The sequence below is a fragment of the Schistocerca cancellata genome, chromosome 4, assembly GCF_023864275.1.
Source record: "Schistocerca cancellata isolate TAMUIC-IGC-003103 chromosome 4, iqSchCanc2.1, whole genome shotgun sequence".
Taxonomy (NCBI): Eukaryota; Metazoa; Arthropoda; class Insecta; order Orthoptera; family Acrididae; genus Schistocerca; species Schistocerca cancellata.
The window spans coordinates 183,017,064-183,043,741 of NC_064629.1; the positions used below are offsets into that span (position 1 = coordinate 183,017,064).

The 26,678-nt window shown below is 43.8% G+C and overlaps 1 protein-coding gene across 5 annotated transcripts in view; it reads right to left on the bottom strand.

The window, feature by feature from the left end:
• Positions 1 to 26,678, bottom strand: part of LOC126183202 (ankyrin-3-like) — an 892,753-nt gene that overhangs the window by 847,984 nt on the left and 18,091 nt on the right. For 4 of the 5 annotated variants that reach the window (XM_049924970.1, XM_049924973.1, XM_049924972.1 and 1 more), the window contains exons 1-2: positions 17,074 to 17,109; positions 2,546 to 2,626 (exon numbers count right to left, since the gene is read on the bottom strand). The exons of the other annotated variant lie outside the window; for it this stretch is intronic. In XM_049924970.1, the coding sequence (XP_049780927.1) occupies positions 2,546 to 2,584 (39 nt within the window). In that variant the 5' untranslated portion in view covers positions 2,585 to 2,626; positions 17,074 to 17,109. Of the gene's footprint in view, positions 1 to 2,545; positions 2,627 to 17,073; positions 17,110 to 26,678 lie in introns of those variants that run through there. 5 annotated transcript variants of the gene reach the window in all.

A 26,678-nucleotide genomic window follows, 5' to 3' on the forward strand; every position in this document is an offset into this window, starting at 1 on the left:
AAAGAGTCTTCACATATAAATAGTTGGTATCTAAAGAGTCCCTCTGTGTTCCATTACATATGAGATCAATTGACGGAGACGTCTGACTCGTTGTAACACAGAAAAGCATTTACAGCGAAAGATACAAACGGCCATTCGAACGCTGTATGGCAGTGTGGTGGATGTCGTCTCAACCTAACCGTTGTAGCGTAAAATGAGAGAACGGCAAACATTAAATTATACTTCTACTGAGTTTATACAGTGAACATTTCTAACTCTCCCATGTCATTCGGGTATATCACAAACAATACGTGCCTTCTCGTCACTTTAATCCAAAAGCGCTACAAAAGTGAAGCTCTACAAAATAGAAGCATCAAGAAGAACATCAAGGGGTATCATTCTGTTATTATGCATTGAACAACAACTCCCTCAATCTTTATTTCGTATTCGAGACTATGGTAAGAGTGAACAAGTGAGCTAGACGGAGGGAAATATTCACGCTGTAGACTCAGAGCACTAGCTGCCCTGTCCTCGAATGAAACATCGTTCACTGTTTCGAAAGCCACAGTACGATGTGTTGCGGCAGACATCAGGTGTGTGATGCTGCGTTACATGTAGCGCCAATGGAGGCCTCGAGCTACGCAACAGAGGAATCTATTACTTTAATCTTTATTCGTGTCCACAATCGTTGTAATCCCCAACTCACAGCCAAGGTAGAAATCTCCACAACCAAGATAGTATAAGAGGGATCAATCACACTCTAACCCTAATTCCTAAAGCAAAGGTTTCGAATTTCAGGATTTTTCTTCATTTGGTTCAAAACGGCGTTCGCACATTGTCATTCATTGAGATGTATGGAGTAGCTCTGAAATGTTCGTGCGTTGATTAAACAGTGCTATGACGAACCCTTCAGCTTTCCTTTCAACAACATCGCCCATATTCCTTCAAGTTTGGTCTGTATTTCAGACGGATGAACTGTATCCGGGAATGTGGTGAAGCAAGTAGTTAAAGGCCCTCTTTCATAGATAAGGTACTCACAATTCTTGCGAATATTTTCGTTTCTTCACTAGCTTCACGTAGCCGGCCGCGGTGGTCTAGCGGTTCTAGGCGCTCAGTCCGGAACCGCGCGACTGCTACGGTCGCAGGTTCGAATCCTGCCTCGGGCATGGATGTGCGTGATGTCCTTAGGTTAGTTAGGTTTAAGTAGTTCTAAGTTCTAGGGGACTGATGACCACAGATGTTAAGTCCCATAGTGCTCCGAGCCATTTGAACCATTTTTAGCCTCACGTAAAAAACTGCAGTCCTTCGTTAAAAAAAAAATACTTGGAAAAACTTTTGCCACGTGAAACGGTAAGGTGTGAAGGAAGAAAAGAGTGAAGAAGTAGGGAAAGATAAACGAAATTCGGAGCTGTTCGACATACGATGAGAAATGCGTTGTAGATTTGTCGTTGTCACGAAGAGTAGCAAAAGCTCGCCTGCCGGCGTCCTGGTACTTTTTGCTAACGGTCTGTGAGCGTGCGGCGAAACATGGACGATGAAGTCCTGAAGCACGCCCGCTACGATATTTCCGGATGTTGGCATAACCTCTATTTTCGTCCTCCTGGCGAAGACACATGTTTGCAATCTGGGTCATTGCTAGCCATCCGTTCTGGAGTTATGGTGCTCCGAAGTCTAAACTGCAGAGTTTGTAGAAGTTCCCGTTTAACAATCCACTGTACAGAACAGTACGGAGCGATCCCGCTTCCCTTCGATCCGAAGGAAATCGTGAAGCCATTTACACGAATCTAAATACGTAATCATTTGTGGCCGTTGTCACTCTCATTAAAATTCTTCTAGGTATACTCCTGCGTCAACTTATGCAGAGTAATTTCTGGGTGTTCGAACGCGTTGCGTTTGGACCATTGTCGTAAGTGCGTGCAATATATTGAAGTTACACCTTCCTGGGGAATGCCACGCAACACTGCTGAAACGTCGCTTATTTTAATGATTTTAGCATTTTAAGTACTACAGAAGAGTGCTTTACAGTACACCCAGAACGATTTTAATGACAGGTACACGGATGTCTTTCTGTATTGGCTCAGATACATCACGCTACGGAGTCAAGAATTTAAAGATGAACTTTGTTGGATAACTGAGTAGTTATGAAATGAAATGATCGTACGGCATTGTTGGCCGCCGGAATTGCAAGTCCTTTTTAGCTGACGCCACTTCAGCGACTGGCGAGTCAATGATGATGAAAGACACACAACACCCAGTCATCTCGAGGCAGAGAAAATCCCTGACTCCGCCGGGAATCGAACCCGGGACCACGTGCGCGGGAAGCGAGAAATCTACCGCAAGAGCACGAGCGCAACGATACCGTTAGAACTCTGTCGAATAAAGACCGTTTGTATAAGAAAAAGAGTTGGCACAGCACTCGCAACTGAAAAATTTCGCGGTAATGACAGTAAGAGCTGTCGTTATACTGGACGACAATTTAGATTTCTGAAAAAGTGTCGAAAGCGTAAATTACTCTACAATGAAAAGGACATTCTTATGGTTAGTATGCATGATGCGGCGAGCTTACCCCCAGGCTGGACAGCGACGGGAACTTCTTCTTGAACATCGGAGCGTCTTCGACGTCGCGTGCGCGGGCGTTCGTTGCCACCTTGGCCGCAGAAGCGCAGGAGCAACAGGAATGAGAGATCAAGTTCACACGTTAGAGCTGCACTCGATGAATTGCATTACGGGGAGAGGAGGAGCAGAGAGTGTGCACGTCCCAGCGGTCGGCGGCAGGCGGCAAGCGGTAGGCGCGCGAGGCCTCCTAGCTCCCCCCTCCACTGCTTCCAGCGCGAGCAACGTCGCAAAAATACACGCGTAGCCGCCCTCACCCCAAACAACTTTACTGCTTCCGTCTCGTCAATCGCTCGCACTTACGTCGCTCACTAGACTCTACAAAAGCAGTCCCAATCCTATTACATACGAGCATTTCTTTCGTAAAATGTTCGAATGGAGGCGACCTCGCGGTACCCTTTAGTGCGCCTTTTACGCGAATGACTTTCTCGTCTCAATCGACTACTTGTGACAAGTGAGTCTACCGCAGTGGCCTTGGCGTTTTTTACTCGTACCACGACTCGCCTGTCACCTGTGATTGTTTCTCTTTACAAACGTGGTAACCACATGGCACGTTTTTAAATGGTGTCGTATTCGCCATCGACTGTACCATTTATTAAAATTTCCAAAACTGCGATTCCGAAATTTAAGGCTAAGGTGTTGAAAACACTGTAGTTGTCAATTTTAGTTAAATAAATAAAAGCTTATGACCTTACATGACGCGTGTCAGCATTCGACACATACGCCACCCCAATCCAGAATTTACTACGCTGTTTTACAGTACAGTGAAGATGACATCGAATGCGGGGAGTGTTCCGTATTAATACACTACTGGCCATTAAAACTGCTACACCAAGAAGAAATGCAGATGATAAACGGGTATTCATTGGACTAATATATTATACTAGAACTGACATGTGATTACATTTTCACGCAATTTGGGTGCATAGATCCTGAGAAATCAGTACCCAGAACAACCACTTCTGGCCGTAATAGCGGCCTTGATACGCCTGGGCACTGAGTCAAACAGAGCTTGGATGGCGGGTACAGGTACAGCTGCCCATGTAGCTTCAACACGATACCACAATTCATCAAGAGTAGTGACTGGCGTATTGTGACGAGCCAGTTGCTCGACCACCATTGATCAGACGTTTTCAAGTGGTGAGACACCTGGAGAATGTGCTGGCCAGGGCAGCAGTCGAACATTTTCTGTATCCAGGAAGGCCCGTGCATGACCTGCGACATGCGGTCGTGCATTATCCTGCTGAAATGTAGGGTTTCGTAGGGATCGAATGAAGGGTAGAGCCACGGGTCGTAACACATCTGAATTGTAACGCCCACTGTCCAAAGTGTCGTCAACGCGAACAAGAGGTAACCGAGATGTGTAACCAATGGCGCCCCATACCATCACGCCGGGTGATACGCCAGTATGGCGATGACGAATACACGCTTCTAATGTGCGTTCACCGCGATGTCGCCAAACACGGATGCGACCATCGCGATGCTGTAAACAGAACCTGCATTCATCCGAAAAAATAACGTTTTGCCATTCGTGCACCCAGGCGCTCCTGTCTGTGATGCAGCGTGAAGGGTAACCGCAGCCATGGTCTCCGAGCTGATAGTCCATGCTGCTGCAAACGTCGTCTAACTGTTTGTGCAGATGGTTGTTGTCTTGCAGACGTCCCCATCTGTTGATTCAGGGACTGAGACGTGGCTGCACGATTCGTTACAGCCATGCGGGTAAGGTGCGTGTCATCTCGACTGCTAGTGATACAAGGCCGTTGGGTCCCAGCACGGTGTTCCGTATTACCCTCCTGAACCCAGCGATTCCATATTCTGCTAACAGTCATTGGCTCTCGACCAACGCGGGCAGCAATGTCGCGATACGATAAACCGCAATCGCGATAGGCTACAATCCGACCTTTATCAAAGTCGGAAACGTGATGATACGTATTTCTCCTCCTTACACGAAGCATCACAACAACGTTTCACCACGCAACTCCGGTCAACTGGTTTTTGTGTATGAGAAATCGGTTGGAAACTTTCCTCATGTGGGCACGTTGTAGGTGCCCCACCGGCGCCAACCTTGTGTGAATGCTCTGAAAAGCTAATCATTTGCATATCACAGCATCTTCTTCCTGTCGGTTAAATTTCGTGTCCGTAGCACGTCATCTTCGTCATGTAGCAATTTTAATGGTCAGTAGTGTATGTGATATCTCCACTGTACTGTCTGTCATCCCTCACAGAGGAATGAGATCGTGGTTAGACAGTTTACGTGGTTAGATAGTTTATGTGACGAATGCTGACTTACGTCGTATCGGCTTGCATCGTTTTTATTTATTTCACACAAGTTGGCAACCGATGTGTTTCCTGCACCTTAACCACTTAAAAATGACTTAAAATTCGAAATTACATTTCTGAAAAGTATAATAAATATTAAGTACAGACGATGGCGAGAAGTGATGTCAATTTAAAAATTCATCGACAATGTTATTCCAAAATCGTGTATAATTGAGTATGTTGCAAGTGGTACCTGCTGTGCAAGTTGGCAACTTAACGGTGAAAGTGACGTTATGAGGACTCATTTCAATGACAGTTATAATAGAATATAAATACTACAACGACAAAATTCGTAGTGGATATTCGAAAGAAAGGCTTATGTTAAATACTCGACATTGCTGAGAACGGAAATGTTAGAGAAGTGTCGTCCAAACATTTCGAAACATCAAATTTACTTTCTTGAGGAAATACATACATAATAGCGCGCCAAACAATATTTACAAGGCAACACATAGCGCCTTTTAGCTTTATCCTCGGTGTTGTCTTGTTGTCTTACCAAATATAATCAAAGACCTGTATTTTTCATGCTGAATAGAGCTGAATTTTTCACTGTTGACGTAATTGTCAGTATACACATTTTTCATCTTTTGCATTCATATTTATGTATAGGGCGAGTTTTTCTTTGCCGGTGTATTGTAAAATCTAAGTTTCTTTTTGCTTTCAGATATTCGGTCTAGAACACTAGCAGGAAAAATATCCTGTCCTCATGCAAGCGTTGCAGTATGTCACCAAAACTTTGTAAACAATGAAATCGAGGTTAAGAAGACACAAAATGTATTATTAAAACATGGGTGAAAGGGACGAGAATCGGATACTTCCCTATTTTAGCAGACGACACCACATCCCGCAAGCGTGGTCTTCAGCATGCTCAGGATTTTAGAGCTGTCAGTTGACCGTGGACGTCAACAACGCGGATGGTGGCTGACACGACTCGCGCATCCACACCAGAAAGGCGCTCGTGTTAAAAGGAACGGATACTCGCAATACGTAAAATACGTAAAACTGATGCCGTACAAGTCGACATTAAAACTAACTACACGGCCAGGACCGAGAGAGTGGGGTGGCGCAATGGTTAGACACTGGACTCGCATTCGGGAGGACGACGGTTCAATCCCGCGTCCGGCCATCCTGATTTAGGTTTTCCGTGATTTCCCTAAATCACTCCAGGCAAATGCCGGGATGGTTCCTCTGCAAGGGCACGGCCGACTTCCTTCCCAATCCTTCCCTAATCCGATGAGACCGATGACCACGCTGTCTGGTCTCCTTCCCCAAACCAACCAACAAGGACCGAGAGATGACACATTGCTTCATCCTCTCCCTAATCCGCCATTGCACAGCTCTGTGGAAGGTCAAATGGATAACAAAACTGTTCTCTGGTTTTTATGCCGACTTGCTGAACTGGAGTTGATACTTTTCGTTCATATAGCTACTCATTACCCTCACGAGGCTGCGTGCACTATGATCCCGTACTTTGTCAGAATAAAAGATCGAATTAGAGTCATTCGGCTGGCCTGGTCGCGCGTGATTAGCCGAACGGTCTTAGACGCTGCGGTCATGGACTGTGCGGCTGGTCCCGACGGAGGTTCGAGTCCTCCCTCGGGCTTGGGTGTGTGTGTTTGTCCTTAGGATAATTTAGGTTAAGTAGTGTGTAAGCTTAGGGACTGATGACTTCAGCAGTTAAGTCCCATAAGATTTCACACACATTTGAACATTTTTTTCGGCTGGCCGCACAACTAGTCTCTAAAAATACCGGAGCTGCATACAGACTTTCCTTACGTCAAGATATGAAATCACAAGGAGAGGTCCAATGTATTTCTGAGATATTAGCATTGCTATTGGTTTTCGGGGGACTCTGCGTATCTTCTCGCTAAGTGACCTCATCTCCAGACTATTTTATTTGGCGAACGTGAAGACAAAGGCAGTAAAAAACGGCTTCGATAGTCTATTCCAAGATGAAGTGTTACCATTCAGACGGTGGAGGAAGGTGTGTCATTTTTTTCTACTGCTTCCAGACACAGTAGATGATATCGAAAACATCTGTGTAATAGCCAAGAAAGACATCAATACTGAGATATGTCGCGTAATCATACCTGTCCACGCCCTGTTTTAAATTCTATAATACAGAAATAAATGTCCCAATACATGGCCGAATGTGGTCAACAGAGTAAGCCTAAATATTCGAATCTCTCTCGGAAACACCCTCTGTTGATATCCCGTGCGACAAAGACTGTATATGTGTATCCCTGATAGGTCGAGATGCAGAAAATTCAGGGCCATGTCCAGCATGAGGTCAGAGCACTGTAATGGACTATGAACAGCTTGGTCGATGACGTGTCTATGAATGGTAAATTATCAAATAACGAAAAGGAAGTAATCGTACGGCATTATGGTCCTTGCTTGGTGCAAGTCTTACTATTTGTCGCAACTTCGTCTACTTACGCGTCACTGAAGATGAGGTGAAATGATTAGAACAATACAAAAACCCAGTCTTCGAACGAAGAAAATCTCCGATGCGGACGGAAATCGAACCCGAATACGATGATCTAGACCGCCAGCTCCGGTCAACTATTAACTTAAAAAACACCAGACGTTCGAAAATGGCTTATTGCTGTACGAAAATTCATTCTAATTCCATTGCAGTTCTGGAGATAATTCAATAAGTTCTCGCGTGGAAATAGTGTAACACAAGTATTTCGTCTGAAATAAATCCGTGAAAAAAACACAGGAAGTAGAAGCGTTAAATGTAATAAGACCGCCGGCCGAAGTGCCCGTGCGATTCTAGGCGCTGCAGTCTGACACCGCGAGACCGCTACGGTCTCAGGTTCGAGTCCTGCCTCGGGCATGGATGTGTGTGATGTCCTTAGGTTTGTTAGGTTTAACTAGTTCTAAGTTCTAGGGGACTAATGACCTCAGAAGTTGAGTCCCATAGTGCTCAGAGCCATTTGTAGTAAGACCTCAAAAAAAGTGTATAGTTGCGGTGAATATTGTGTTCTAACTGCATAATGTTTTACGTTTTCTAGTGGCACCAATGGGTAGTCCTGGGGGCAACGACACTTGAAATTATCAGTCAATGGAGATGTGGATACCACAACCTCCACTTATTTCACTTGACAGTGAAAAACATATCGGAACGAAGACTTACGTAACGCATAGCTACATGTTATTCATTACAGCGCACCTCGATAATAATACCTCTTCAGCAATAACTGCCATTATATCGTCTAATACAGTGAACTAGCACGTTACGTTAACTGCAGTTTTAAGCTATTATTTTGTATGTTAGATTTCAGATAACCCATGTTTGAAATAGCCACTCTTTCAATGGGTGTGAAAAGGGCTGCTTGCCAGCACATGAACCCACCGTTGAGATATACTGCAAACAAATATTTCCACGTTGGGTTACAATTGGTTACACTAAGTTTTGTAACAATGTTTTATCGTCTCTATATACACAATACACCTGCTCCAAAATCAGTGTAATGACATCTTTTCTTGTTGCTGGTCAAACAATGGAAGAAGAATGAAACCATCGCAGTTTTGTTCGAGGAACAATTTTGTCAATTCCTACGTTGTTTGAGGCAAGCAATGGGGAACAAAAGCTGAATGCAGTTAGGCATGATGTTGAGGTCAGTTTCTTATAGCTGCATGGCACGATTTGCAGTCTACTCCTCTACTTCAAGCCAACCGATTACTGTCTTCTACCCACAGTTCATTATTACTAAATGGTTTTTACTGGTGGTTTCCGAAAGTATGTGATGACCTCCACCTTTTGCAAACACACATTACTTCGGTAATTGGTTATGTGTACAGAGATTAAGAACTGTCTTCAGTCAAAAACATTCAGATGCTCAAATCCTGTTGCTCAATATCAGCCTGAAAAACTAGAGAGACCATCCAGTTATAAGTAGTGACTTAATTTAAGCCGAAAACGGTAGAGTATTGCTGAAAACCAGTTAGCGAGAGGGTATTTATTTTGCTTTTAAGTAAGGGCCTTATGTCGAAAAATGTTATTCGGTCTAAATTCTATATCAATTAATTTTCTTTGTTGTGATTGTTGTTGTTTCAAATGTACCTGAATACTGATTTCAGACAGCATAAACATCAGCCAATAAGATGATTCAAACAAGAAGTGACCACAAAAGAAAAATAAACAGTCATTTAATCAGTATCCCTTGCAATTTTCGATAGGATGTTCTATCAAGATGTCTATCGCAAGCAAATAAAGACACCAGAGCACATCTAGCCAGCTTACTAATTCATTTGATATGTGGTAAAATTGTCAGTCTGGAGAAACTTTATTACCAAGGTCGTCTATCAAGAAGCATTCTCACATACATATTGTTGCCAGGTCCAAAAATAGAAAAGCCGAACTCGGTGCTGTACTTAGGTGCACATTTTGTCCCAGAAGCTGGAATATCTATTTTAAATGGAAACAGAGTCAATTCGATATTCTCAATCGTTTATTAATAATCAATTACCGTTATTTTGTTAGATCAACCTTAAACGTGTTGAAACTAAAAAAAAAAAACTCTCTAGTTTGGCAGTTATGATAGCAGCTAAGACTTCAATCTACTAAACTGCTCTGTCATCTTCCTAACTAACTTGTGTGTCACAACACGAATTGGAGCGACGCGCGATCATAGCGCGGCTGGGCGGCTTGGCATCGTTTGATCCGACACATTCTACTTTGTCTCGCTCGCTCTGTGCGTAGCGTACTTGTGAGATCGTGTGTTAGGGTCGTTCGGCCTACGAAGAAAAAAAAAGGGAGGCAGACAAAGGAATAGCATTCGTTGGTGTCTCTATGTATCTTCACGCCATATGTCCGTTCCTCCTCATACTTATTCCTCACGCTTCCGTCATTAACTTGGAACGGACCTTGGTTATGCGTTCTCTACTTCATCTTATACGTAAACATGTAAAATTTCTTAGAAACCTAGGTCAATAGATAATGAAAATTTACGTTGACGATACAGTTTCGAACGACCTTCTATTGTACAGAATATCGTAGCTGCGTGTGTTGCTGTCTTCAACAGGAAACGATTACAGCAAATGAGAACGAACAGCTGACAAAATTTACGTCACCCGAGTTTATAATTAAAGTCTTTGGTGCGACAACCAGGTAAGTCCAAATATTTATAATTGCAATTTTGATTTATTTATGTCTATATATTTAATATCAAATTTTTATATATTGCACATAAAATACAGGGCCATAAGTCAGTAACATTGTCTTATATAATCTCAAAAATACACACCTGTAGATGTCAAATTTTGTTTTTCAGTTTTCTCAGAATGTGTATTTTGTGACTGGTCTGGTTTTTGCAGCAAAAACCATCAGTTATATATATAACTCGACACTGATAAACGATTGGAGAGCGGTGATGGGCTCCTAAGAAAACGCTAGTTGACCGTTCGCCTATGAGGCGGTTGCTTTCCACAATTACTCCTGTCTTCATTGTAGTCCAGTCAATGAAAATGTCGACTGGGATGGAAAAATTCGTGTAATTGCAAATTTTTGTACGGTGATAGGGGGAGTGTGAAGAACAACATATTAAAATCCTGACCGAGGGAATGTGGGAGTGAGGGGGTGGGGGCCGGAGGGAGCATGTAAAGGCGACTTTTTCAGGTTTTTCTTGAATATCTCGAATTCCGCGGCATCTAGTGAAAATGTTTCCAGCTACGAAGTTAAACTACATTACATTTCCTACAACAAGACGGTCCTATTCGATTTTTCTCTAGGACTAACAGTTTGCACGTTGGAGGGAATGGAAAAATCGCAGTTTATTAAAAATAGTGTTTTAATAGTATAAAAGTGACATTTATTGTTGAATGAAGTGGGTTAAGAGTAGATATTACATGTGCATAACACATCTAAGTGCAGCAGAGCCATGTTAAGGGATAACTTGTGTTTTGGGGGTGTAACAGGGTGGAACGGCAAGGGTGGATGTTAAGAAGCGTGAGGGAAGGTAGGTCGCCGGATAGTGATCACTCATTTCCCCCCTTCATAGGTCAGCAACATTATGAGCGAGCGGGCAAGTCCCCATTCTCTTTACCGCACTGCCTCACAGAAAGGCCCTACATGGTGTTCCACAAAGTTATACCGATCCTCGTTAAGAATCACCGTGTAATGTCTCTTGCAGCGGTCTCTCCGCGATATTTTCAGAAATTTTATAAATTATATAACTCAGTACATATCTCGAAATATCTCTTCTTATCTTACCGATTCCTAAACTTTAATATACGATGCTTATCAATGCAAAGTAGTTTCAAGCCCTATTATTCCTTGGAGCGTGCATTTACTCCATGGAATAGCTTCTCTGCTATCTATGTTTTCTCTTATGAAAAGAATGATTCAGATCTTGCCGATTAGCCATGAAAGAACTAAGATGTATATGTATGTATTGTTGAGCTAGTCGCCATCTTGATGAGATTCTGTATGAGAAGGAATTTAATACATGAACTAAACTAAAGTAAGTGTATTATTTAACTGATTATTATTGACAGTGTCTCCTTACTACGCTGTGTTGCACGGGTTCAGTGGGGAACGTTTGATTTACATTGGACGAATCTGCCGTTTTGTACGCTCAAGATATCCAGTTTATTACTTTCAATAAATGGGCTAACACGGTCTTACCAGCAGATCTCCGGTCTTCCCCATGTGATCACCGAAAGTTAATAATTATTAAAAATGTTTTCAGGAGATAGACTGACAATTTTCGTCGCACCGAGACTTCGAAATTGCTTCACTGCCTTATGGAATTTAAGTTAAGCTCAATTTAATCAGGATAGAACAGTATTGAACTGTGTGAATGCGATAAGCCTGCTTTGTGAATGAAAATTCCCTTAATATACGCATGTTTTTTACTATCCTGATCAGTGAAGCTAAATCAGGCCGGTGTGAGAGAGGTTTTTAAATTTCAGATCCCACAAAAAATATTAAAACCGGAGACGTAGTAGGGGGAGGAGATGTTGTTTCCCACAAAGTTTTTAACTCTACATTAAACATAGATACGACTTGCTAATAGTACAAACACAAGAAAGTCATATGGACAGATTGTATGTATATTTCTGCACACTGTTCTACACTGCTCTATGGAAAATTGATTCTTAGTCGTTCTACGTAAGGCGACTTCTTCCACCACGAGCGCTGCTTACTTTCCTGTTCATAGACAGACTATATATTGAAACTTCCTGGCAGATTAAAACTGTGTGCCCGACCGAGACTCGAACTCGGGACCTTTGCCTTTCGCGGGCAAGTGCCCTACCATCTGAGCTACCGAAGCACGACTCACGCCCGGTACTCACAGCTTTACTTCTGCCAGTATCTCGTCTCCTACCTTCCAAACTTTACAGAAGCTCTCCTGCGAACCTTGCAGAACTAGCACTCATGAAAGAAAGGATATTACGGAGACATGGCTTAGCCACAGCCTGGGGGATGTTTCCAGAATGAGATTTTCACTCTGCAGCGGAGTGTGCGCTGATATGAAACTTCCTGAGTCGTGCTTCGGTAGCTCAGATGGTAGAGCACTTGCCCGCGAAAGGCAAAGGTCCCGAGTTCGAGTCTCGGTCGGGCACACAGTTTTAATCTGCCAGGAAGTTTCATATCAGCGCACACTCCGCTGCAGAGTGAAAATCTCATTCTGGAGACTATATATTCACAAGCCTTTCTGTCCAGTTCTGTTACGTACATACCCGAGCACGGGTTCATACAGGGTATCTCTCCCAAGAGTCGCCAGGCGCATTTTCTCTGGTGTTCCAGCAGATATTTTCAATTCAATTTGTGCAGTGCGTACCTGGGCTCAGCCCGGGCAAATGCTGCTCATCACGTTTACCATGCGACGCCGCGGTCTATGAAGAGCGTCAGTTTGCATTCCATTAGAAACAAAATTGCATTTAGAGCGGAATTTTACGTGCTGATTCGTCACAGCGGTCACAAATTATTCTAGTGCGATATTCGTTATATCGATGTGCGTTAACAGGGACAGTCAAACACAAATGCTGCTGTCCGCCGCTCGTGGTCTCGCGGTAGCGTTCTCGCTTCCCGAGCACCGGGTCCCGGGTTCGATTCCCGGCGGGGTCAGGGATTTTCACCTGCCTCGAGATGACTGGGTGTTTGTGTTGTCCTCATCATTTCATCATCATCCAGGAAAGTGGCGAAATTGGACTGAGCAAAGGTTGGGAAATTGTACGGGCGCTGATAACCACGCAGTTGAGCGCCCCCCAAACCAAACATCAACTCACAAATGCTGCTCCAGCAACGCCTAGATCCGCACTGACTGCTGCTAATTTGCAGTCGCCGCTGAAGTACGGATTATTCTTCGTGTTGTATTATTCCTGTTAACGCATAGCGATAAAACGAATAATGCACTAGACTAATTTTGGACCACTGTATCAAATGGGATCGTAAAATTCCCATTCAAAAATTATTTTGTTTGTAATGGGAAACAAACCGAAGGTTTCCGTCGACGCTGAGCGTCCTATGAAAAACGAGATGAGCAGGAGTTCCAGGATTTGTCTGGGCTGACCCCAGCTACACACTGAAAAAACTAAATTGGAAATATGTGCTGTAACACCAAAGAAAATGCGCCCAAGGGCCTTTTCAGTTTATTAAGTGAGTACTTAATTTTAGTTGTTTAGTGAGCAATTAAGTGAAATACGTTCACATAAACAGTGGCTGAGACGTGCTCAATTTCTAAATGTGATGTTATCAGTGACCAATGTAGTGCTGCCGGGCAAGAAACTGAATTGGTGAAAGTGGACTCTTGATACTGCCTGCCGCGCGGGATTACCCGAGCGGTCTAGGGCGTTGCAGTCATGGACTGTGCGGCTGGTCCCGGCGGAGGTTCGAGTCCTCCCTCGGGCTTGGGTGTGTGTGTTTGTCCTTAGGATAATTTAGGTTACGTAGTGTATAAGCCTAGGGACTGATGACCGTAGCAGTTAAGTCCCATAAGATTTCACACACATTTGAACATTTTTTGCTACTGTCTGTTGTTGACAGCATATTGTAAAGCAGTGTAACTGTGTTGTAGTCACTTGTCGGTGAATTAACGAATGACCAGAACGTTGCTGTACTTCACTCACCATGAATTGTGCCAGCTGCGGGGGCCGAACGGTTCTAGGCGCTTCAGTCCGGAACCGCGCGACTGCTACGGTCGCGGGTTCGAATCCCGCCTCGTGCATGGATGTGTGTGATGTCCTTAGGTTAGTTAGGTTTAAGTAATTCTAAATTCTAGGAGGACTGATGACCTTAGGTGTTAAGTCCCATAGTGCTCAGAGCCATTTGAACCATTTTTTTAAAAATTCTGTTATTACTTTTGGGCCTCTTAAGATGTTGGGAGAGCTGATTGTGAGGTGACGCATATGGTACCCTCAAGGTGCGAAAAGTACTCCAGCCACTGAGAGAGGAGACAATGAAATCTACTTTGTCTAATACATACCGACAGCATGCTGCACTTGGGGCAGGCTGTACAGTGCGGTAGACAGCTGACAGCTCGAACTGTTCAGATTTTTTATGTAATAGCTAATTTAACAGTAGCAAATAAATACTCACTCAATAAACTGGAGATAACCTCCACTATGTAAATAAGAGCTCAGTGAAATTATTTTGTCTGCTTACATGAGAGAACTGGACGGGAAACGCTGGAGATGCACAGTCTGTCTGTAAACTGAAAAGCTCCCAGAAGAGGGCTGCAGCTGCCATACGGTATGAGAATGAATCTGTTTCCCTCTAACATTGTAGATATCCAGATATTTACCTACGTCCCCCACCCCTGTCGCTCTCGCCCCCGCGCACCAAGCTTCCACCCCACCTGTCAAGAGTTTTAGTATGTGTTCATGACACTTCCCCCTACCACTGCACAAAAATCTGTGATAACCCAAATTTTTCACCCTAATTTTTTCGTTGAGCGTGTTATCGTACTTCGAAATGATAATACGCAAGCGTCCCTATGAAAAGGAAGTCATTGGAATTTTAGAAACGTTGGAAAAAAATATATACCATTGGTGACTGAAGAAACCACCTGCATACACCTTAAGAGGCGTCGAAAAGGGAAGCGGGCAAGAATATGAAACCAACGTCACTCAAAAAACAGCTCCAGCGTTTTGCATGATCATAAACGAACATCTGCATCCCTACGAGAATCTGCACAGGGCGCCAACTACGACAGTATTTTATTGTATATCACATTAAACACTTAAAGTTATGTTCGTATATATATATATGTTCAGTACACTGCATTATGCTATTGTTGCTTCCGTCAGTTGAGAAATAGCGAAGCGAAGGAGTGCTAAGGTTCTGAGATTATATTCTTTTATAAACTCGACCAGAATTCGATTTTAGATTACGTAGGTGTTCTTTCACGTTCCACAATAGTAGTGGAAGGACTGTCTAATAAACAACACACTAAATCCGATACAAAACTTGTCACACGAAATTAATAGTCTATCATCTGTGCTGATTATGTCATTAATGGAGCATTAAAAGTCCGTCCTACTTCACAACTGAAGAAACTCTATCATAATGATGCACTATGGGCGGGAAGAGAGATGAGATCGGAGAATGCAGCATGTAATAAACAAGCCAAGCAAAAGTCTCCCCTTAGGGGCTTCAAACACTCTACGCACTGTCATGGAATTATAGTCTCATGTCTTTTAGTTAAAATTAAATAGATTCAGTAAAACTCTATCTATGACTTGCTTTCAGATCGTGCGTTTCGTCTAAAATGCATCACAAATCCTGTCTTCGAAAGAATATTAATTGTAAAAAATACTTAGTTGCCTAGATGATTATTGGTTTCTCCGTCTTAAGCTTACTGAAATTAATTAAACATAATTTTACACCAGACACGTTTCGCTTTTATTTACTAAGCATTTATGTGGTCATCCTGCAAATTTTATACATACGTTTGTGCACTTTTGGTTGTTTTAGATTAAAAACAGCATTTTGTTTACGAAGTTGGTGAGCAGTTTACTTACGGTTTTTCTGCCTCTTGTTTAAATTTTCTCCAAACCATTGCTTCTCCTCTCCTTTTTGTCAGAGTATTATGTCGAAAGAAACTTTGTTACACATACACACTTGTCCGTTTTCGCCATTCTGTATTTTTTCTTACACTTCAGTTCACTTTTGGAAATAGAACTGAAGTTACGTATGTGTTCTATTTCCGAAAGTGAGGTGAAGTGTAAATAACGCAAACTCGCGTAAGAAGCAGTGCAAAAAGGCGATGATTGCCAAGTGTATATGTATAACGAAGTTTCTTTCGACATCAGACTGATAACAACGAGAGATGAAGCAATGATTTGGTGAATATGTAAACAAGAGGCAGAAATACCGTAAGTAAATTGCACACCAACTTGATAAACAAAATGCTGTTTTTAATCTAAAACAACCAAAAATGTACAAACATATGTATCCAATTTGCAGAATGACCACAGAAGATGCTTTGTAAATAAAAGCGAAACACTTCCGGTGTAAAATTCTCTCGAATTGCAGGAAGCTGAACACGAAGAAATAGATAATAACTGATTTTAACAGCTACTGTGGAAGATAGCCATGCAAACAAACATATAATACTTATTTGCACTTGTACGCCCGCAGAGGAATAACTGCTACAGTATTCAACTGTCGCAGCTGGTCAGAACGGCCGAAATAATGCCGGAGCCGCCTGCTAACTACAACAGCATAAGTAACACTCATTCATTAATTTGTTTATTGACTCAAAACCAACAAACTATTCGTAAATTTACTCCTTAAAATTTGAATATGCCTATCCTTTTTCTTTACAAGTGACGACGCATGTATCTGCAGAACAGCAAATTTTGTTTCATTACACATTAAATTCCGAGCAGCAAATTTTGTTTTATTACACATTAATTTCCGAAGTCAAGAGTTTTCAACGTAGTGTAAATAATGCTACGTAAGGCTTTCGAAAGAACCAACTGATCGGCGGAAGTTTTCTTGGAACACAGAAGAAAAATCGAAAGCTATGGGAAGAGCTCAGCTCTGTCGGTCGAATGCGAGAGACACCGCTAGCTACTCGACTCCGAAATGTCATCGGCAATCGCGCGATACCACTCGGCACTGTAAGCTCGTATCAGCAGCGGTCGTCGTTATATCGCGTGCGTGCACGTGGGGTGAGGCATAGCATGCAACACAAGTTCTCGTACCGGGAGTGACTGTCGCGGGCTGTGAGCTGGCACGGCGGAGACTGGACACAGTACACACACGGCAACACGCCGCCACGCCGCTAAAATTAAAACGCCCGACTCTGGGCCAGCGGACAATTTTAGCCACGGGCTGATTGAACAAATGGGGCGGCCAGAACTCGCGCCTCGCTCCCTCATCACCAGCGACCTTACAAAAGTTTGCAATTAATTCGTCTATTGCGGAAGCCGCATGACCGCAGTTCCGCAATTACAATGCGTACTAGCACGAGGACGTGGGTGTCTGTTTGCTAGTACACTTTCTCTCAACTAATCCGTTCGAACTAGTGTATTTCCAGGGTCTGAGTACCGAGCGAGATGGCGCAGTGGTTAGACACTGGATTCGCATTCGGGAGGACGACGGTTCAATCCCACGTCCGGCCATCCTGATTTAGGTTTTCCGTGATTTCCCTAAATCACTCCAGGCCAATGCCGGGATGGTTCCTCTGAAAGGGCACGGCCGACTTCCTTCCCCATCCTTCCCTAATCCGATGAGACCGATGACAACGCTGTCTGGCCTCCTTCCCCAAACCAACCAACCAACCAGGGTCTGAGTATCGTCTCAGTTGTGCGACTGGATTCGTGATTTCCTGTCAGGAAGATCGCCTTTCGTAGTAATAGACGGCAAATCATCGAGTAAAACTGAAGTGATATCAGGTGTTCCCCAGGGAAGCGTCCTGGGACCTCTGCTGTTCCTGATCTATATAAATGACCTGGGTGACAATCTGAGCAGTTCTCTTAGGTTGTTCGCAGATGATGCTGTAATTTACCGTCTAGTAAGGTCATCCGAAGACCAGTATCAGTTGCAAAGCGATTTAGAAAAGATTGCTGTATGGTGTGGCAGGTGGCAGTTGACGCTAAATAACGAAAAGTGTGAGGTGATCCACATGAGTTCCAAAAGAAATCCGTTGGAATTCGATTACTCGATAAATAGTACAATTCTCAGGGCTGTCAATTCAACTAAGTAACTGGGTGTTAAAATCACGAACAACTTCAGTTGGAAAGACCACATAGATAGTATCGCGGGACAGGCGAGCCAAAGGTTGCTTTTCATTGGCAGGACACTTACAAGATGTAACAAGTCCACTAAAGAGACAGCTTACACTACACTCGTTCGTCCTCTGTTAGAATATTGCTGCGCGGTGTGGGATCCTTACCAGGTGGGATTGACGGAGGACATCGAAAGGGTGCAGAAAAGGGCAGCTCGTTTTGTATTATCACGTAATAGGGGAGAGAGTGTGGCAGATATGATACGCGAGTTGGGATGGAAGTCATTAAAGCAAAGACGTTTTTCGTCGCGGCGAGATCTATTTACGAAATTTCAGTCACCAGTTTTCTCTTCCGAATGCGAAAATATTTTGTTGAGCCCAACCTACATAGGTAGTAATGATCATCAAAACGAAATAAGAGAAATCAGAGCTCGAACAGAAAGGTTTAGGTGTTCGTTTTTCCCGCGCGCTGTTCGGGAGTGGAATGGTAGAGAGATAGTATGATTGTGGTTCGATGAACCCTCTACCAAGCACTTAAAAGTGAATTGCAGAGTAATCATGTAGATGTAGATGTAGATGTAGATGTAGATATACATTGTGTTCAAAAATTCAGCGCCCACACTGATAGATATTAAGACGGAGCCAACAACAAATACAGGGTATTCCAGGAGTAATGATCAGTATTCATGGATATGACAGTAACAATAATTAGTAGCAAAAACATCCAGTAAAGAGAGGCTTGTAAGTGCTCATCTTGAGACCTATGAATACTTGTTCATGTTCTCTAGTAAGAAAACATGTCGTCCACTGAACAAGTGCTCCTAGCTCTTAAGGTATACACTACGGGCCATTAAAGTTGCTACACCACGAAGATGACGTGCTACTGACACGAAGTTTAACCGACAGGAAGAAGATGCTGTGATATGCAAATGATTAGCTTTTCAGAACATTCACACAAGGTTGGCGCCGGTGGCGACACCTAACACGTGCTGACATGAGGAAAGTTTTCAACCGATTTCTCATACACAAACAGCAGTTCACCGCCGTTGCCTGGTGAAACGTTGTTGTGATGCCTCGTGTAAGGAGGAGAAATGCGTACCATCACGTTTCCGACTTTGATGAAGCTCGGATTGTAGCCTTTCGCGATTGCGGTTTATCGTATCGGGACATTGCTCCTCGCGTTGGTCGAGATCCAATGACTCTTAGCAGAATATGGACTCGGTGGTTTCAGAAGGGTGATACGGAACGCCGTGATGGATCCCAACGGCCTCATATCACTGGTACTCGAGATGACAGGCTTCTTATCCGCTTAGCTGTAACGGATCGTGCAGCCACGTCTCGATCCGTGAGTCAATAGATGGGGACGTTTCCAAGACAACAACCATCTGCACGAACAGTTCGACGACGTTTGTAGCAGCATGGACTATCAGCTCGGAGACCATGGCTGCGGTTACCCTCGACGCTGCATCACAGACAGGAGCGCCTGCGATGGTGTACTCAACGACGAACCTGGGTGCACGAATGGCAAAACGCCATTTGTTCTGTTGAATCCAGGTTCTGTTAACAGCATCATGATGGTCGCATCCGTGTTTGGCGACATCGCGGTGAACGCACGTTTGAAGCGTGTATTCGTCATCGCCATGCTGGCGTATCAACCAGCGTGAAGGTATGGGGTGCCATTGGTTACACGTCTCGGTCATCTCTTGTTCGCATTGACGGCACTTTGAACAGTGGACGTTACATTTCAGATGTGTTGCGACCCGTGGCTCTACCCTTCATTCGATCCCTGCGAGTTCCTACATTTCAGCAGGATATTTCACGACCGCATGTTGCAGGTCCTGTACGGGCCTTTCTGGATACAGAAAATGTTCGACTGCTGCCCTGGCCAGCACATTCTCCAGAGCTCTCACCAATTGAAAACGTCTGGTCAATGGTGGCCGAGCAACTGGCTCGTCACAATACGCCAGTCACTACTCTTGATGAACTGTGGTATCGTGTTGAGGCTGCTTGGTTAGCTGTACCTGTACACGCCGTCCAAGCTCTGTTTGACCCAATGCCCAGGCGTATGAAGGCCGTTATTACGGCGAGAGGTGGTTGTTCTGGGTACCGATTTCTCATGATCTATGCACCAAAATTGCGTGAAAATGTAATCACATGTCAGTTCTAGTATAATATATTTGTCGAATGAATACCCGTTTATCATCTGCATTTCTTGTTGGTGTAGCAATTTTAATGGCCAGTAGTGTATATCGTCTCATTATCAGTAAACTAATCAATAAACTAAAAATTGCACAAGTACATGTTTTAGCACCATAATTGTTTGGTGCGGGGATTACACTTAGTTCCTGTATTCAAGAAGCTACACAAATTGAATAAGCGAAAACCATTACATAGCACATGAAGCCTTAGCACAGGTCTGTGAAGTGTGATGAGACGCTTCCTGCTGTAACGAATCACGACACAGCACGCAAAAGTGTCACAGAGACTAGGTCTGTGTACGAGTTTCGAACCCTAATATTGCTTCCATGTTTTGTTGCGTCGGCGTCGTGGAACAGCTTTACAAGGATAGTGCACTCATTTAGTTGCTCTAACCATCGTAGAGGAGTTGGGAGGAACATTAGGGTTTAACACCGCGTAGCTGACGAGGTCATTCGGGGCACAGCACAAGCTGGGACTCGGGAAAGGTATCGGCGTGTTTTTTAATAGGACATTCGTCTGTCTTAACCGAGTTTTGCAAATCACAATAAACCCTGATCTGGAGCGGCAAACGGCGATTGGAACTGGCGGTCCTTTGTCTTACGACTGCTCCGTAACACTTTGGAAACCAGCATTTTGTGTATCACCATCACAGAGCAGATACTCGTACAACAGAGGTGTAAGAAAGAAACTTACTTCTTAGACCCCTTAGAATTTACACCTGCTTTTGCTCTCAGCAATCCACCACCTCGTCTATGGTGAAGGGGACGTAACTGACCAATAGCATTTTAAAACTTTTCTAGTCCATTAGTGGACGGTTTGCGGCAATAAAGGCACTCGATAAGTCTCTGTGTACGCATTAATTTCTAGAGAGTCATATTTATGTTCATTGCGTGGACTGCATAAAGACGGAAGTAATTTGTTTCTTCCTTTTGGATCGTACTCTCTCGGAAGCCTTTAAGTTGCACACGATTTTCCTGTTGCATGTTCTCACTGGCTGACTAAGGAAACACGTGCCGCTCTTCTTTGCATTATCTCTATTTCCTTCGTTAATCCAAGCTACTAAGGTTTTTAGACTCACGAACAATACTCAAAAATGAACATTTCCGGAAAGATTTGGAATGTCTACTTTCTGTCAGTTCACAATGATCCACGCCGATAGCTGTCCTCTTTCCAGGTTTCCATGAATAACTTGCAGTCTGATCCCAAGTAAACCGCACAGGTGATGAAACGTCAGGCAGATTAAAACTGTGTGCCGGACCGAGACTCGAAATCGGGACCTTTGCCTTTCGCGGGCAAGTGCTCTACCAACTGAGCTACCCAAGCAGTACCTGAAGTTTGGAAGGTAGGAAATGAGGTACTGGCAGAAGTAAAGCTGTGAGGGCGGGGCGTGAGTCATGCTTGGGTAGCTCAGTTGGTAGAGTACTTGCCCGCGAAAGGCAAAGGTCCCGCGTTCGAGTCTCGGTCCGGCACACAGTTTTAATCTGCCAGGAAGTTTCATATCAGCGCACACTCCGCTGCAGAGTGAAAATCTCATTTTCGCAAAAGTGGTAGTCAAGACTAGACTTCCACTGAAACGCTTCCGGAGCGTACGGATACTTATGGGTGCGTAGTGTCTTCTACTTACTTAGTCACACTGTTGATACTATTTGTGTATGCCACCACGTATTATGCTGAAGGTATCTTATGCGAGTGAGGAAATGAGAGTTTATCTTCGGTGTCTCTACAAATTAAATTTTATATAACTCCTGTTCAGCATTAGTCGAACACCTTAGGCCCCAGAACCTGCGCAGTTTACTGCGCGATAGTACAAGTGACTCGACTAAGATGACCATTCTGAGAACGGAGCACAGATATTGCACCTCCCTGTGCGGATCAGCTTTGCGTGGGAAGTGATGGATCGTCTTTCACAGGGCGCCACCTGATCCGCTGGTCAGTGGAACCCGGTACTATAATATGCCGAGCGCTGGCCGTGACGTAACTCGAGGGTCAGATGTATCGTCCTCGACGTAGGCCTACGTAGCGATAGTCCTTCACTCTCTAGAGCTGTCTGGAGCAACATGTTTATCACGAAGCCACAGTGAAAATCAAAAATGTTTCTTTTGCAATAGTTTGCTACACCTTCGGGCTGCCTCTCAGCATTTTCAACACTCCGCCTTAAAACATTTGTCGTAGCGTTGTACCAATTTTCCAATACCCTCTGCATAGAAGACAGCCGCCTGTGCTTTCCGTCACTTCGATAAATTGATCTGCAGTTCGTTGTCTGTGCCAAAATGTTGTCTCCGTATACAGTGGTTCATGTGAGCAGAGAAGAACATCAGAGAAAGCCAAGCCCAGGCTGCATGGAGGGTGAGCAAACGCAACATATCGGAAACGCTGCAGGGGTTTCTACATCTACATTTATACTCCGCAAACCACCCAACGGTGTGTGGCGGAGGGCACTTTACGTGCCACTGTTATTACCTCCCTTTCCTGTTCCAGTCGCGTATGGTTTACGGGAAGAACGACTGCCGGAAACCATCCGTGCGCGCTCGACTCTCTGTAATTTTACATTCGTGATCTCCTCGGGAGGTATAAGTGAAGGAAAGCAATATATTCGATACTTAATCCAGAAACGCACCCTCTCGGAACCTGGACAGCAAGCTACACCGCGATGCAGAGCGCCTCTCTCGCAGAGCCTGCCACTTGATTTTGCTAAACATCTCCGTAACGCTATCGCGCTTACCAAATAACTCTGTGACGAAACGCGCCGCTCTTCTTTGGATCTTCTCTATCTCCTGTGTCAGCCCCACCTGGTACGGATCCCACACTGATGAGCAATACTCAAGTATAGGTCGAACGAGTGTTTTGTAAGCCACTTCCTTCGTTGATGGACTACATTTTCTAAGGACTCTCCCAATGAATCTCAACCTGGCACCCGCCTTACCAACAATTAATTTTATATGATCATTCAAATCGTTCCGTACGCGTACTCCCACTGCTACCAGTGTTTGTTCCACTCTCATATAATCATACAATAAAGGATCCTTCTTTCTATGTATTCGCAATACATTACATTTGTCTATGTTAAGGGTCAGTTGCCACTCCCTTCATCAAGTGCCTATCCGCTGCAGATCTTCATGCATTTCGCTGTAATTTTCTAATGCTGCAACTTCTCTATATACTACAGCATCATCCGCGAAAAGCGGTATGAAACTTCCGACACTATCTACTAGGTCATTTATATATATTGTGAAAAGCAATGCTCCCACAACACTCCCCTGTGGCACGCCAGAGGTTACTTTGTCTTCCTTATTGCCCTTATAGTGTGCGCCTGAGAATTGTCAGGAAGAAGGATGTGCATGACAGGCATGTTATGTGGGTTTGCATGAAATCAGGCGGAAACTCGCAGAGGGGACCCATACTTGGCAGAAGATACCACTGTTCAAGGTATCTTTACTTGCTCACTGTGTGCTCAGAACTGAAAAGACGGCCGTGACGCGATCGACAGCCATACTAGAAATACTGCCCAACACATCTGTGCAAAGCTTCATGGGATTTTCACTGCCGTTTCCATTTCGCGACCTATCGGACTTTTCTTTCCGAATAGTCCTCGTGGACACAACGGTATTTCGGCAATTATTTTCATGTCTCCTCCACCCACAAGGAATGCGACCAACAATGACGTCCCGATAATAGCCCATAGTTGCACGGTTCTTCCAGCTGGATATTTTGAGCACTAGTTCGATCAAACCTCAAAGGTATTCGATTTGGATTATACCTGACTGCCTAAATGGCCCAACATTTATTGAAACTGTTTAAGTATTCGTAAAATCGAACGCGAGCGATTTTAGACTTGTGTCAGGGTGCGATACTATTTTGTAAAATCAAAGGTTGGATTTTATTAAAGGATCCAAACCATGCAAAAAATATTCCGTATGGATGTATGGCACCATTTAATTACTTTCCTTCGGCTTTTGGCACGTTCTAGCACGTCAAAAAATGGAAGGGAAACGGTCATAACTGAAATGTAAGTATCACTATTAATGTTCGCCAGCACCATAGGTGTATGGGAATAACTAAGCACGGATAACGGCCGAAACTTTTGAGTTTCTAAACGAGAAAAACGAAGTGTCCTCGAACTGAGACAATGCGAATTAAGGTGTGCAACTGCAACCGTTGGCGGCATAATGGCAATGTACAGGCATAGGACAATAGACATGCAGCAAAGCGTTTCTCTTTAACCAATGAACTCCGATTCTTTAAAGAATTGAACTCAGAAGAATAAAACCACTTCAAAAGTCTGGTTACTTTACAAATGAGTTAATGTGTTAAATATTTGCTTTTACGCATGTAAGCGAGAAAAAGTTTAGTAAAGGTTTGAAATTATGCCTAAAGTTTGTTGGTAGTCGCTAAATGCTCTCATTATGCAACACTGGATGAATGAAATCCGCCACTTACACTGTCTCGACACAAACACACAGTTTCCCCCTGTAATAATTGTCTTACTGTGTTAAACTTTTAACATAAGATTATACCTCTTAATGAGTAAATTATGACAGCATTTAAAATTTTTAATTTCGGTCAATAATTACGCGAAATATTGAAAATTGAAATTCTGTTGGCCCTGCGCTGTAACTAGTGCAGAGAAACACGTTCCGTGATAACGATTTAGTAATATGCAAAATCATTATAATTAAACTTTCCCTACTTGAGAGGGCCCCCATGAAAAAAGAGTAATCGTAGGGCAGTGAACTTTTATAGAAATATTTTTAAGGGCTTGAGGAAGAGAAATAAATCATTGAAAGGAACACATTTTAATTTTCACATAAGAGGGTAACATACAGGGTGTTTCAAAAATGACCGGTATATTTGAAACGGCAATAAAAACTAAACGAGCAGCGCTAGAAATACACCGTTTGTTGCAATATGCTTGAGACAACAGTACATTTTCAGGCAGACAAACTTTCGAAATTACAGTAGTTACAATTTTCAACAACAGATGGCGCTGCGGTCTGGGAAACTCTATAGTACGATATTTTCCACATATCCACCATGCGTAGCAATAATATGGCGTAGTCTCTGAATGAAATTATCCGAAACCTTTGACAACGTGTCTGGCGGAATGGCTTCACATGCAGATGAGATGTACTGCTTCAGCTGTTCAATTGTTTCTGGATTCTGGCGGTACACCTGGTCTTTCAAGTGCCCCCACAGAAAGAAGTCACAGGGGTTCATGTCTGGCGAATAGGGAGGCCAATCCACGCCGCCTCCTGTATGTTTCGGATAGCCCAAAGCAATCACACGATCATCGAAATATACATTCAGGAAATTAAAGACGTCGGCCGTGCGATGTGAACGGGCACCATCTTGCATAAACCACGAGGTGTTCGCAGTGTCGTCTAAGGCGGTTTGTACCGCCACAAATTCACGAAGAATGTCCAGATAGCGAGATGCAGTAATCGTTTCGGATCTGAAAAATGGGCCAATGATTCCTTTGGAAGAAATGGCGGCCCAGACCAGTACTTTTTGAGGATGCAGGGACGATGGGACTGCAACATGGGGCTTTTCGGTTCCCCATATGCGCCAGTTCTGTTTATTGACGAAGCCGTCCAGGTAAAAATAAGCTCCGTCAGTAAACCAAATGCTGCCCACATGCATATCGCCGTCATCAATCCTGTGCACTATATCGTTAGCGAATGTCTCTCGTGCAGCAATGGTAGCGGCGCTGAGGGGTTGCCGCGTTTGAATTTTGTATGGATAGAGGTGTAAACTCTGGCGCATGAGACGATACGTGGACGTTGGCGTCATTTGGACCGCAGCTGCAACACGGCGAACGGAAACCCGAGGCCGCTGTCGGATCACCTGCTGCACTAGCTGCGCGTTGCCCTCTGTGGTTGCCGTATGCGGTCGCCCTACCTTTCCAGCACGTTCATCCGTCACGTTCCCAGTCCGTTGAAATTTTTCAAACAGATCCTTTATTGTATCGCTTTTCGGTCCTTTGGTTACATTAAACCTCCGTTGAAAACTTCGTCTTGTTGCAACAACACTGTGTTCTAGGCGGTGGAATTCCAACACCAGAAAAATCCTTTGTTCTAAGGAATAAACCATGTTGTCCACAGCACGCTTGCACGTTGTGAACAGCACACGCTTACAGCAGAAAGACGACGTACAGAATGGCGCACCCACAGACTGCGTTGTCTTCTATATCTTTCACATCACTTGCAGCGCCATCTGTTGTTGAAAATTGTAACTACTGTAATTTCGAAAGTTTGTCCGCCTGAAAATGTACTGTTGTCCCAAGCATATTGCAACAAACGGTGTATTTCTATCGCTGCTCGTTTAGTTTTTATTGCCGCTTCAAATATACCGGTCATTTTTGAAACACCCTGTATCTTAAATGCA